Source organism: Microcaecilia unicolor, chromosome 11 (assembly GCF_901765095.1).
Source record: "Microcaecilia unicolor chromosome 11, aMicUni1.1, whole genome shotgun sequence".
Classification (NCBI taxonomy): Eukaryota; Metazoa; Chordata; class Amphibia; order Gymnophiona; family Siphonopidae; genus Microcaecilia; species Microcaecilia unicolor.
The window spans coordinates 51,482,771-51,497,957 of NC_044041.1; the positions used below are offsets into that span (position 1 = coordinate 51,482,771).

A 15,187-nucleotide genomic window follows, 5' to 3' on the forward strand; every position below is an offset into this window, starting at 1 on the left:
CATTGACTGTACCAGATTGCGAAAGATGATCCTTGGGAAGAAAGGTCTTACTCTTTTAAGTTTCCACATCGAATGGAACATCTTCTTAGTAATAAGTGGAAAATAGGGTTAATCGGGAGGAGAAAGTTGCTTTTGCATTATTTGACTATTTTGACATTGGCTTCTGTCTGCCCCTGTGATGGCCCACTGGCCTTTCACACTAATCAGCGCCTGTGCACTGAAGCAGGGAGAAGGGAGCAGAGGGCAGATGGCCGGATTCTTCTTCTGTCTTGTAAATGAGGAGCTTTTCCTACCAGCATTAGACCTGTACAGGAAAAGAAGCATTATATTTCTCTGCCTAAGATAGGGGCACATGTTTTTACACAAGCATACCTGGTAATGTACTATGGTGAATGGCAACAGTGACTCCACTGAGCAGGGGCGTATCTGCGTGGGGCCTCAGGGGCCTGGGCCCCCGCAGATTTCGCCCTGGACCCCCCTACCGCTGCCAACCCTCCCCCTCCGTTGCTCGCCTACCTTCGCTGGCGGGGGACCCCAACCCCCGCCAGCCGAGGTCCGCGTCCTCCTGCCGCTGCCGGCTGCCTTTGGTCCTTTAATTCTTCCATTGAAGCTGGCGCCGACGAAAGTTTCTTTTGAGTCTGACGTCGCTGCACGTTGTACGTGCAGGACGTCAGACTCAGAAATTGTTTCTGAGTCTGACGTCCTGCACGTACAACGTGCAACGTGCAGCGACGTCAGATTCAAAAGAAACTTTTTCGTCGGCGCCAGCTTCAATGGAAGAATGAAAGGACCAAAGGCAGCCGGCAGCGGCAGGAGGACGCGGACCTCGGCTGGCGGGGGTTGGGGTCCCCCGCCAGCGAAGGTAGGCGAGCAACGGAGGGGGAGGGTTAGCAATGGCAGCGGCTGGGGGGAGGGGGATCGGCAATGGCGGCTGCGGCGGCGGCGGCGGGGGGGGGGGGCTATAATGTGCCCCCCCTCTCTGGCCCTGGCCCCCCCTACCGCCGCAGTTCAGATACGCCCCTGCCACTGAGTACTGTGTACTGTTACTATGGAATGTAAGAAAGCTAATTCCAGTAGCACCTTTTCCATTAACTTGGGTCACTAATGCAGTACAGAGATTTCAGGTCAGCTACCAAACACTATACCAGTCCTTCAAGTAACATTAGTTCAAAGGATTTAAAAGATATATGTTATAGAAAAAAAAAAACTCATATAAGGGAGGAACTTCAAAAGTCTTGGGTTCATTTTGAGAAGTAGCTGATTAACTCCAACCAGTTAAAATGTCTCCCATCTGATGAGCTAAATTTACCAAGCTAAATATTCAGAATACATAAATGTATCCAGCTAAAAAAGGAGGAACCAAAGTCGTGGCTAGTTTCAAGGACAGGGCTGAACTCAATTAGAACTGATTTTCGGCACTATCCAATTAAGGGGCCCTTTTACTAAGCTGCGTAAGCACCTACACGCACCCAACGTGTGCCAGTTCTGAATTACCGCCCGGCTACCATGTGGCCCTTGCAGTAATTTCATTTTTGACGTACATCTGCTACACGTGTCTGAAAAATATTTTTTCATTTTCTGGCGTGCGTCAGCTATGCACGCCAAGTTGCATTTGGCGCGTGTAGGTCATTACTGCCCGGTTACTGTGTGAGACTTTACCGCTAGGTCAATACCCAAAATGGATGCGTGGCAATTTTTATTTTGCCGCACGTCCATTTTCAGCAAAAATAAAAAAAAGTCATTTTTTTGCAGGTGCGCTGAAAAATGATTCTGCGCACACTCAAAACACACGTCTACACCACTGCAGGTCATTTTTCAGTGCACCTTAGTAAAAGAACCCCTAATTTATTTAATTAACTCTTGAGCAGAAAAATAGCTAGCCTATCTCTAGCTGGGCAAATTTTGTCGGGCTAGATTTAAGCAAATTTTCCGTCAAAAACCTAGGGGCCCTTTTACTAAGCTGCATAAGTGACTACGCTTGCCCAACAAGCAACAAAATGGGGTTATTGCCTGACTACCACATGGCTCTTGTGGTAATTTCATTTTTGGCGTGCCTCCGACACACGTCTCTGAAAAATATTTTTTAATTTTCAGTCACACGTAACCGACATGCGCCAAGTGGCATTTGAAGTGTGTAGGTCATTACTGCCCAAATTCTTTACCACTAGGTCAATGGCTGGAGGTAAGTTCTCAGACCCAAAATGGACGTGTGGCAATTTTGATTTTGCCGCATGCCCATTTTTGGCAAAAAAGGGCCTTTTTTACAGGCACAGTAAAAAATGGATCGGCGCACACCCAAAACCCACATCTATACTACCGCAAACCATTTTTCAGTGCGCCTTAGTAAAAGGACCCCCTAGACAGTTTGAGATGAAACACTATCCAGATAAAATTACCAAGTTATCTTTAATGGTCCATAGGTTTTTGAAAGGGACCAGCCAATGTTTAAACGTTTATAATTCAGGCTTTCAAAACTTCAGTACCTACCTACAGGTGACTATGGGAAACCCACAATGAACTTGCATGGAGCTCACAATTAGAATTAATTTTATAATAATCAACATGTTTGAATTTTGAAGCAGAAGATAGAAATTCTGTGTGGTATCTGTATGGAAACATGCTGAGGACAACCCTTACAGTTAATGCATAAACTTTGCTCTTACCATGCATTCATTTTTGCATCTACAGGGTGATAAGTGCACAACTTTACTGCCCTTTAGTAAAATGGCGCCTTTGTTTCCTGAGATCTCAATATATTGGCAAAACCACAGCTCATACTGATCAAATTTCCCTCCTGGCCTAGGCTTACTTTCTGAGGTTAGAACCATTGCTCTAAATGTACATAGCCCCCCCTCCATTATTCTATGGAACCCAGAGGCAATCCTTCATATCATTAAGCATACCTTTTAAGTGTAGAATGTGAGAACAATTTGGACTTACCATCATTGGGATATTCCAGGCCATGTAAACATGTGACTTGAATTCATCCATCCACACCTCTGCAGCTCGCAAGGCATTGCGCTTTGCATAGTAATCAATGTCATTGTTGTAGGGTTTTTTCGTGCGCTCAATGTGGGCAACTCTGGAGCAGGGTAGCACTTCCATGCTTCCACCACACTGCCACACCTAAAAGAACATGGCAGAAGTTTTAGATAGGAAATGGCATCTCTGTCCTGGAGGAAGCTGCGTAAAACCATGACACAGTTACTGACTGCCTGTTCAGAGCATAAATAAATTAATCTGATTTTGAGGAAAACTTAAGCTTTGCCTGTTTTTGCAGTCTGTGTTGCATGAAGTGGAGAGGGAGGTGGGATGCTGAACCAGCTGCTCGTTTGGGGAGGCAATGCCCCCTCACTCTCCCAAACTACACCCATGGGTGCCATATATAGAATCTGGGGATAAACCCAGATTGTACCACACTTTAGTAAAAGGCCCCCTTATAATATAAGCCCTCAGGGGACAGGGAACATAAGAACATAAGAATAGCCATACTGGGTCAGACTAATGGTTCATCTAGCCTAGTATCCTTCTAACAGTGACAAATCCAGGTCACAAATACCTGGCAGAAACCCAATCAATACCTACAGTACCTGATTGTAACTCACCTTTAGCTATTACTGAAAAAGGTGTGAGTTAAGTCAAAAGAAATAAACCTGGGATTCTAAGTACCTATAGCATTGCTGAACAACAATCACCTGGTTAGTTTCTGGAGTGTTGGTGTCTGACATTAATCAAGCACCAAGTTGTAATTAAGTTTTGCAAAGAAAGATTTTAACCCAGAGACAGGTACGGAAATCAGTGGTACCCAGTAAGACACAGTTTGGGATACATCTACCTACAGTAGGTAATCCCCCAGAAAGGGCTCCTCAGTCTCATAAACAGAGTTAATTTCTGCTTTAATTATTGTTTTTTGAAACTGCTATTAAGCCAAACTGATAGTAATATAGTGGGAATCATCATTTGGGATTTCACACTAATTATCTTGATCAGTTATACTATGAGCAAAACGGTAATATTAAGCTGAGCAGGCATCAATATTGATGCAAATTACAGTCAGCAAAAAAACAGTTAATACCTACAGAGGAATAGCTGTTGCTAATTATATAACTGGACAATAAAGATGCAGTGAGAGACTGATAGAAACAATTTACATCCAACAGTTGGGTGGTTATCTTAGATGGATGCTTAGAGCAGTAAGGTTCTGATGGGGTATACAGATCACACGAGGACAGCACAACTGTGAATTGTAAAAGCAGATATTTTACTTTAATGAGAAAGTAACACAAAGGACATTGCAATGGCCAACGTCCATGTTCTTTATGGAGAGATTTTTGTTAAAGATGCGTAAATACAAGGCAGGCTTCCTATAATGTGGAATCGATTCAGTTTAACAATAAGAGTTCATAAAATTTCAGACAACATCAGATCTGAGATGAACAGAAGAAAATGGGATTTTTGTTTTTGTACATTATATTTTTTATTGATTTTCATCCTCAAACTCAAACAATAGAACACACACATTTTCTACAGAACCATGTAAATTGCCAGAGAATATGACAACAACAGAAACCCAAGTAACACATTATTCTGACTTCCATCCACATTATAATAAATAAAGCTTCATTCTCCAATCCCTCCCCTCCCCCTTTCCCACCCCCCCCTCCCCGGTGACCCAGAAAAACTTAGAACAGCAAACTCTCAAAATAACCCTTACTGGCAGCTCTATGTTTCTTCAGGCTGCCACAAAATGGGATTTTATACGGGAGGACTGCTGAGGGGAAAGGTCTTTATGATCTAAAATAAAGATGGTGATTTTGTTCACACCAGGTTATTGACGTGTAATCTTTTGTTGATGATATCCTTCTGAACTTGCTTCTTTACCCATTACAGATGGAATGAAAGACAGTGGTTATTGCAGACTCTGACCTAGTGCCTTCGTTTTGTTTTCTAGAAAATGACCACTGGCAGAGGACACCAATAAACAGTCACTATGTTCGATAAGATGGTGAGAACAGAAAAGAAAATCCAGTTGCTTGGCAATTTTTTAGGACAGCAGAGATCGTATGCATGCTTCAGGGAGACCACTTCAAAGAAATTACAGAAGCAAAGCAAGCCAAGGAACAGCTCATATATCATCAAGATGCTGTTCGAAGTCACCGCAGGAAAAAATAAAAGCTATGCTTGCTGATTTTAAACTGAAATAACTGAATGGGTCTTTTGTTAAGGAATATAGGCGTGGATAGGCTTTCTGCTCAGGAAAGTCTTCAGGCAAACTCTGTGGACTGATTTGTCTATGATTTCTCTCAGATGGGAGGAAGGCATGAGACCAGAGCTGGGAGAATAACAGGGGGGGTATACATTTGTGTAAGGGAGTCAATAATTTCTCTACAGATTTACACAGACTCTGTAACTAATGAGCGACTACAGATTTACACAGACTCTGTAAGTACTGAGTTAATAGTGGGAAGACGAGAGGTTATGACTCTTTCTAAAGGGAGGTGTCAGGTAAGGGCTATGTTTGTCAAAACTCAACCACTGAGTTTGAGCACTGCCTTCCTGAGGTGTGCTTGAGCTCAGAAGAAGTACCCAGGCACTAGGAAGAAGAGGCCGAGAGGTTTTGTGTGGAGATTATGTAATGGAGTTGTTTCATAATAATTCTACCCAGAAGCAGGAGAATGAAAACTACCTGGAAGAGAGGGTCAGCTCAGGATTAGATGAGGGATAGATTATCAGTAGAGAAGATCTTGAACCGAGTATTAGTCGCCTTGGCTTGGCTACTTAACTTCCACTAGGACTTAACCCTTGTGTGCTCCTATAACTATGATATTCAGGCAATGACCTTCATATTAAGAGATTCTTAACCCATTCATTCAAAGAAGAGAACAGCATTAATCTATAGAACACTTGTATGTTAGAATGCAGTGGTATATTATAAAAATGCACTTGATATTTTTTTGTTACTACTATCTAAAAGAGAGGTATTGAATAATGAGGGACGAGCTACCTTCATGCAGAAGTCCAGAATCAAGTCTCAATGTGCTAGTTCTGTTGTATATATTTAACTCTTCTTAAAGTCTGTTTGGATGTAAATGCAAGCAGCACACTATTAGCCACCACGTTTATACAAAGTTCATGTGAATATTCCATCACTGTTTCATTATTGCTACCAAGTATTACATATTTGGGGCATTTGCTTAAAACTTTGATGGTTTTGTTTATCCAGACCTTACATGCACATGGCATTGATTTTTAAACCCAAAGACGAAACCTAGGGGTGGTTGAATAATTAAGTATAAACTGGTTTGTTTCTGACTTTATTTGTTTTGGACTGCTTTGGGTCCTACTGATCTGTACATCTGCTGTCTGGAATTTTGGAAGATGGAAAAGAGGAAATAAAAAATACATTTTGGATGTACTCTGTTGATATTGTTTACTTTTGCAATGTGTGTATGGGTGCCTGTTCTGGTGTGTGCATGTGATAATGTTTGAATAACTGTCTATAATTATGTCTATGATTTCTGAACATGAAGCATCATTAAAGGACAGACGTTTAAATGCCCAGTTGGGTATATATGCTAATCTCAACTTTATTGATTATTTCAGACACATCCCATGATGTTACTGAATTCTATTATTCTGTCTCACTGTATTTTCAAATGTAAGCCACATTGAACCCGAGTTTGCTTGGGATAATGTGGGATATACATGTAAAAAAAAATTCCTTTATCCTCCAATTTTTAAGACACTGCCTATCCAACTGGATGGTGATGACACAAGGAAAGCAAGTTTGGTCCAGTGAAGACTAACTCAAAATAACCTGTTCCTTAGCCAGACTCTAGTATTACCATATTGAAAATGCGACCATACCATGCCTTTGTGGTTATGTTCCACTAATAAGTTAAACAATTAACTGACTTTCTTGAAAGGATTATATAACCTTTGGATGCATGGCTAGGAACAAAAACACACACTTACTTATGCAATATCACAATTCCTTATGTACAGGCACAAAGCAACCTAGTGTTCACATTGAGCTCCTTTTATTATCCACCAGAAAGAGGAGAAAAGAGCTTCCAGTTTTGGCACAGTATAAATCATCACAAGAACAAAATATAAGAAAACCAATGGACTGCATTAAGGGCTTATAGCCCATTTAGTTATGCTTAAACAAATGAGAGATCTGCATGAAACAACATATTTATTTTTATTATTTTGGTTTAAAAAACCACTTGCCCCTGAAACATGCTCAAAACAGAATAATCCATCTGTGTATCTAAAATGTAAACTTCTACAAAAAAGATGAAGTGAAGATGTGATTCCATGTGCCCCAATGAAAGAAGAGTTTAATTTTACTTCCATTTAATTTCAATATATTCCATCTTCATAACACCAGACTTCCCAAGGCAGATTACAACAGTTAAGAGGAACCCATCAGGAAACAGGATATCCTCACTGAGATTTGGCCATATATTACTGTATTGTATAGAACAGTGTAGAAATATGAGCATAAAATACAGAGTTTATTGCTGCTGTTTCTACCAGCTACAACAATTTTTAATGTTGTTTTAGTGATTTTCAGTTTGATTTCATGATATATATCTACATATGGGAAACTGTCAAATAAATAAAAAAGCTGTCAAATAAAAAAAACCACACGTGGGCAGTCATAAGCATTTGTTATTTTTTTTATATGGAAATACCTTTATTGTCATCATAAGCAAAAATAAAGGTATATAGTAACATTGAAATCCACAATACAGAATTGCAAATAAGAAAGCAAGCTCTGGAGCACTGACAAATACATTTTGAATATAACCCTCCCCCTTCACAGACCCCTCAAAAACTCCCCCTCCTCCCCTTCCATCCCACTCCCTGATTCCCTCCTAACAGACAGAATGCAAAACCTAAGAGGTTTAATAAAACAATATAAACCTCACAAGTTTGCTATTGTTCTTAATAGCAATTTTTATTTTGTGACCAATATGGAGGCAAGCTCCACCCACTGCCTTCAGCCCAGATAATGGGCCAGTTAGATTCATGCTATCTCCTGTCATTAAACCTCCTTGGCAGAGACTATAGGTAGGATCTAGCCAACAGGAAGTCAATGGGAGCGGAACACTGGAAGGCAGCTCTAGTTACAGAGATTATAGGTAGGATACAGCCAATGGGATGGCAGCTCTAGTCGCAGAGATGCTAATCTCGATCTAGCCAGTGGGAGCAAAGGACTGGAAGGCTGCTCCAGTTACAGAGATAGCAGGTAGAATCCAGCCAATGGGACAGCAACCCTAGTCACAGAGACTGTAGCTAGGATCCAGCCAATGAGAAGGCAGTGGAGGGCAGAGCACTGAAAGGCAGCTCTAGTCATAGACTGGTTGATATTCAGCTTGCAGTGGTCAGCATTTTTATGTCAGTCACCAGCTGTATTCCTGAATATTCAATGCCAGGCCATGTCCAGGCCATTGATTTTATAATTATACATGTAATAAGTAGAAATAAAACAAAACATAGAAAATAAAATAAATGATACCTTTTTTATTGGACTGCCTTAATACATATTTTGGTTAGCTTTCGAAGGTAACCCTTCTTCAGATCAGAAATAAGCAAATGTTGGCAAACATCAGTATATATAAAGATGGCTTTAAAAGTGGACTAACACGGCTACCAAATCACTTTACTTAAGATAGAAAATACCGCGTACAGCTGCATGAAAAAACAAATGAACAAACATTGAAAAAGAAACAGTCATCTTTATATGTTCTGATGTTTGCCAACATTTGTTTATTTCTGATCTGAAGAGGGTTACCTTCGAAAGCTAATCAAAAAATATATTAGGTTAGTCCAATGAAAAAAGGTATCATCTTATTTTCTATGTTTTGTTTTATCTCTATTTATTACCTTTAAAAGTGGAGTAACACAGCTAACACACCACTTTACTCATAATTATACATGTATTCCTGGGCACACACAGTTTTAAGGGGGGGCATGATTGGGGAGGGCCTGAAAAGTGTCTGTGTATGTACTATTTTGTAACAGTACACGTATACTTCAAAACAAGGGGAGAAAGCATGCAGAGCATGGCTCATGGAATTTTTTACAACCCCTCTGCATGTAAATACATGTGTGTATGTTAGGGGGTTGCTGGGTATACGTATACATGTTTATGTGTGTGTATATGTATGTGTGTGAATATGCATGTGCATGTGTGTGTGTGTATAGTATAAATCTGTGGTCCATAAGATGGTAGACTACTAAGTAACTCCTAAGATGCCTGCTTTTCTCTCTATATAGGGCAGGGTCTGGCCAGCTCTGTCACGCAGTGAGTGACGTAAGGTCACTGGGAGTTTGCAGACAACATTTCAGCATGAGTTCTTATCTAACATTCCTCTTGTAAGCACGGCAACAGGGAGGAGTGAATAACGACGGGACACAAGCCCTAGGACTACCAAGTACAAGATTTGTGGCTGGAGGTCGTGAGACTAGTTTTGCAGGAACAAGTAAAGCCAGAAGTTATTTTTAGATAAGGGGGTACCAACAGAGACAGCAGCAGATGTGAGAATGGTCACGTACACACAGTTAGATAAATGTATAAAAGGAATGTTTGTTACTTCATATATGGGAACTTTGCTAGCACTGAATAGTGCTTTGCTTCCAGGCTGGTAGTTCCTCTCACAGGAAGAAAGAGACTCTTTTTGCATGTACTGTAACTGTAAATTGCAAAACAGCAATTAGATGTCTATTCCTATATGTACAATAAATTTGCTTCTATGATAAATTTATGATTGGCTAATGGCGTATCTCATCCTGTGATCTTTAGGCCAAATTAGTTTATCCAGGGAATAAGAACTCTGAAGGTTTAGCCTTTCGTCTTGCAGCCTGTCTGATAAGAAGCACAGGTAAAGGGCTAAACAGTGTGTATGTGTGTGTGTGTGTTTTCATGAGTGTGTGCACTTTCTGTGCCTTCAATCAGGAGAGAAGATGAGGGGAAGGCTATTTGAAAGATGCAATATCTTAATCACGATCAGGCTTATTTTCGAAAGAGAAGGGAGCCCATCTTTCAACACAAATCGGGAGATGGGCATCCTTCTCTCAGGGTCACCCAAATCGGCATAATTGAAAGCTGATTTTGGCGTCCCCAACTGCTTCCCTTTGTGGGGATGACCAAAGTTCCTGGGGGCATGTCGGAGGCGTAGTGAAGGCAGGACTGGGGTGTGCCTAACAGATGAGCGTCCTCAAGCAATAATGGAAAAAAGAAGGGCATCCCTGATGAACACTTGGCCGACTTTACTTGGTCCTTTTTTTTTATGACCAAGCCACAAAAATGTGCCCTAAATGACCAGATGACCACCAGAGGGAATAGGGGATGACCTCCCCTGTCTCCCCCAGTGGTCACTAACCACCTCCCACCCCAAAAAACAACTTTAAAAACTTTCATTTTTTTTTTTTTAGAGTATGGGTGAAGGACCTCCTTCGCTATGCCTTCATCCCTGCGACGGCAGTTGAGGACGTCCTTCGATATGCCTCCATCCCTGCGCAGTTGAAGACGTCCAAAATGTGGATATTTGTGAGAAGAACATCCATGCCTACTATGCCTCTGACACCTCCTTTATTTATTTGGATTACAAGTAGCAGTAATGGGATTTGAGCTGGCCACCTCTGGAGTGCAAGACCAGTGCTTTAACCGCTAGGCCACTCCTCCATGCCATGCCACTCCACTCCCTTGAAATTTGGCCATCCCTGTGGGGGGGGGGGGCAGTATGCAGGCCCCGGGGGGGAGGTATGTGTGTGTCAGCGGAGGCATAACGAAGGCGTGGACGTCCTTCTTTCAAACATTTGGACGTCCTCAACTGCCCTCTCCCCACAGGGATGGCCAAATTTTAAGGGAGTGGAGTGGACTGGACTGGAGGAGTGGCCTGGAGTGGAGGAGTGGCCTAGTGATTAGATCACTGGTCTTGCAATTTGGAGGTGGCCAGTTCAAATCCCACTGTTGCTACTTGTGATCCAAAATCCAAATAAATAAAGGGGGTGTCAGAGGCATAGCAGGCATGGATGTCCTTCTCACAGAAACATCCAGGCATGGACATCCTTCTCACAAACATCCACATTTTGGACGTCTTCAACTGCCGTTGCAGGGTCGGAGGCATAAGGACATTCTAATTGCCGTTGCAGGGACGGAGGCATAGAAATATCCAGTGTACCTGAATGTAACTCACCTAGAGCTACTACTGAAAAAGGTGTGAGCAAAATCTAAATAAATAAATAGCGAAGGACGTCCTCAATTGCCATTGCAGGGACGGAGGCATAGCAAAGGAGGTCCTTCACCCATATTCTACAAAAAAAGACAAACGTTTTTAAAGTTGGTTTTTTTGCATTCAGTTAGTGCATCAGTTAGTTCACTGCAGTGCTCCCTAGGGTGCCCGGTTGGTGTCCTGGCATGTCAGGGGGACCAGTTCACTACGAATGCTGGCTTCTCCCACAACCAAATGACTTGGATTTGGTCGTTTTTGAGATGGGCATCCTTGGTTTCCATTATCGCCGAAAACTGGGGACGACCATCTCTAAGGTTGACCTAAATGTTGAGATTTGGGCGTCCCGACCAAATTATCGAAACGAAAGATGGACGTCCATCTTGTTTTGATAATACGGGTTGCCCTGCACCTTTATGGGGCCATCCTGCGAGGACACCCTCATGACAACTTGGGCGCCCCGTTCGATTATGCCCCTCCACGTTACAATGAGTATGTTTACTGCAGTTTCTCCCATAGAAGTGTACTGGGACATATTTTGGAGGGAATTCATTTCTCTTGTGCCACTACCACTACCAGCACCACCTCTTGCAGGAACTTCACTTCTACAGCATAGAAACATTCTCCAGATCACCTCCTCCATTCCTGTGACTAGAGCACCTTCCAGTCCTTTGCCACCACTTCCTTCCCATTCACTGGATACTGGCTAGAAACTCTTGGCCAATATTCAAACCACTAAATCACTTGTCTGTGGCTATCCACAAGTATTCAGCGTCACTTAACCAGTTAGCAGTGCTGAATATTCACAGTTAGCGCCTGAGCCAAAACCGGCTAACTTGTGGACATTCCAGGCTGGAGTTGGCGGTTAAAGGGTTAAGTGCCAATATTCAGTCCTTAAACATGTAACCCAGATCTCACTGTCACACCAGCATCCTCGAGCATTAACTAGCTCTCAAGGTTGACCAGGACCCACAAACAGTTTTCTTTCACTCTCTCAACACTCTAAGCTGGGCGCAGGCCAGGGCTAGACAAAAATTTGGTAGGCCATAGGGTGTCAGTCAGGTTTCTTTTCCTTCACTTTACTAGTCCAAAAGTGGTACACTTTCCCTCCATTGCAACAAGAAAACGCCAGACTAGTTTTTCTTTATAATCCAAACTCAAACTTTACTGAAACTTCTGCAACAGGCATCTGTAGGATCATTGACAAGCGTAATCCCTCTGTTTGCACATGCAAATATGGCTAAAATGATCTCCAGTATATGAGTTCAGACATAGCCCTCATGTGCCAAAGGGGTAAGTTAACATTTGGTTTATGGATAATTACATTTAATATACCACCTTTCCTGGGGGAATAAGAAACCAGTTTACAAATTAATAATGAAGTAAAAAAGAATGCCATTTAAAGATAGGAAAGAGATAGGAAAAAAATAGTATTACACAACCATTCAATATACTTGAAAATAATTTCAATCATATAGAAACCATTCAGTCAAGAAGACCAGGCATCCAGATCAATCAGGTGGGGGCCATCTTACCCTAAGTGACCACAGTATTCTCGACTCCATCACTAAAGGCTTCCATAAATAAGTGGGTTTTCAAGGCAGCCTTGAGTCTATGCTGCTATGCACTCCTGTCTTAACATACCTCCCAAGAATCATTTTATCAGTCTTTCAAATTCAGATTTCATCATATTTCTCATCATTCGAATGCTGCAAAAATACATTCTACAGGAAACCCAGAATCACTGCACTATTAGAAACCAGCTATCCTCTTCCCTTGGAACGAGAAGAGAATAGCAAGACACATTTACCAGTGCTGCATCCCAGTGCTTGTCACTTGCACAAAATATGTAAAGAAGTCTTCTGTACATCAATTTTACGAAGGTATTTTTCTGGACTTTCAGTTCATTTTATTTTGCCCTCGGGCATCCCCACTGTGAATAACACAAGAGTTCTCTCCCCTCCATCCTTCACAGGGCCTTTAAATAACCTCTTTCCATCTTCCATTACAGTCAGCCTGTCATATAGGGAGTAATCATCTCTCCAATGATGGAATGAGGCAGCAGCAATAACCATATCTAGGGCACCCATGAGATATTTCAGTTAGATCGAAGTACAAGTATGCTGTAGTACACCCTGCCATGTCTTCCAGCCTTGCAGCAGCATTTGCAGATTTTCCCAGCTGTCACCACTAGTGTCTCGGTAGGAATCTTGGGCTATGTCAGTTGTCAGGGCAATTATGCTTTGCCTTCATCTACTGTCACTTCTGTCTACACCTGGGGAAAATGGTAATGCTGAACCTTTTTGTCTGTTGAAAGATTTGGTTGGGTCTTGCGATGAAAGCCCTTTAGGAAATAGTGATAGCTGCAGCACCAAGTACATTAGATGTGACAGATGAAAATATACAATAGTGAGGGACAGTAGTGTTTACAGAAATGTTATTAATTTGGAGTTTGCTTGCACCTTTTTCAGTAGTAGCTCAAGATGAGTTACATTCCGGAGGGCTTCCAATCTAATTTTTGCACCTGAGGCAGTGACTTGCCTAAGGTTACAAGGAGTAGCAGTGGGATTTGAACCAGGATGTCAAGGCCAGTGCTGTAGCTACTAAGCTAATCCTCCACTCAACGAATATGAAAACTTGTTAAAGATTCTCAGCTATTTTTACAGCAGACGTTTGTTGTGGAACATACATCCTTTTTTATAGTTACTACTGTTGGATGGAAGACGCACGATACAGGAGAGCATTTTCCTTGTTTAGCATCAAAGCTGCTATATTACCAAGACTGAACATTTCTGATGGGTTGCTGCTATTTAACAGAAAATATGTTCCTGCAATGTGTGAAAGACTGTAATTTTGCCCTGTAGGATGAATTAGTGCGTTTGACCCCTTTTAACTGCCCTCTTTTCAATACTTGTACATATTTGAGCTCGCCTCATCTCAAAAAAGATATAAAAGAATTGGAGAAGGTGCAGAGAAGGGCGACAAAAATGATAAAAGGGATGGGACAACTACCCTACGAGGAGAGGTTAAAACGGCTAGGACTCTTTAGCCTGGAGAAAAGGCGGCTGAGGGGTGATATGATGGAGGTCTACAAAATAGTGAGTGGGGTAGAGCGGACAGATGTGAAGCATTTGTTTACACTTTCTAACAATAATAGAACCAGGGGACACAAGATGAAATTAGAATGTGATAGGTTTAAAACAAATCGGAGAAAGTTTTTCTTTACTCAGCGTGTAGTTAGACTCTGGAACTCATTGCTGGAGAAGGTAGTGATGGCAACTGGCCTTGCTGAGTTTAAAGGGGGTCTGGACAGATTCCTGAAGGAAAAGTCCATTGATCATTATTAAATTTTGGGTTTTTGCCAGGTTTTTGGGGTTTGATGGACCTTTGGTCTTTTCCCAATGTGGCAGTGCTTATGTACTTATGTACTTATGATGCTTAATCTAGTTTTTTGATTCCACAGCTCTAAAAAAGTTGTATTAAACTGAGGGGTCCTTTTACCAAGCCATGGGAGAAAGAGCCCTGCGCTAGCAGCAGGGACCATTTTTCTTGTGCGCCAGGGCCCGTTTTATCGCAGCGGGTAAAAAGCCCCCAGCACACATGGCCATGTGGTAACAGAACTTTTACCGCATGGCCATGCGACAGGGAGCCCTTACTGCCGCCCATTGAGGTGGGGATAAGGGCTCCCACGCTAATCCAGCGGCAGTTACTGGTTTTCTTTATCCCCCAGAAATGACACATGCTCGGGAAGGGACTACCGCTGGCGGCCGCATTGGGCTGGTAGTCCTGGAATAGTAACCGGTAAGCCAGTGTTGGGCTTACCGCCACTCTTTAAAAGGGCTTCTTAGTTTGCATAAATATCTAGAAAAAAAACTATGAAATACTGTTTTCAATCTCCTTTCCAGCACTCTGGGATACATTGTTCAGCATTGCAGAAACCCTGG

At 42.1% G+C, this 15,187-nt stretch overlaps 1 protein-coding gene across 2 annotated transcripts in view; it reads right to left on the reverse strand.

Moving 5' to 3' along the window:
• Nucleotides 1-15,187, reverse strand: part of GALNT9 (polypeptide N-acetylgalactosaminyltransferase 9) — a 369,632-nt gene that overhangs the window by 18,745 nt on the left and 335,700 nt on the right. The window contains exon 1 of one of the 2 annotated variants that reach the window (XM_030218540.1): nt 2,941-3,105. The exons of the other annotated variant lie outside the window; for it this stretch is intronic. Coding sequence (XP_030074400.1) covers nt 2,941-3,105 — 165 coding nt within the window. Of the gene's footprint in view, nt 1-2,940; nt 3,106-15,187 lie in introns of those variants that run through there. 2 annotated transcript variants of the gene reach the window in all.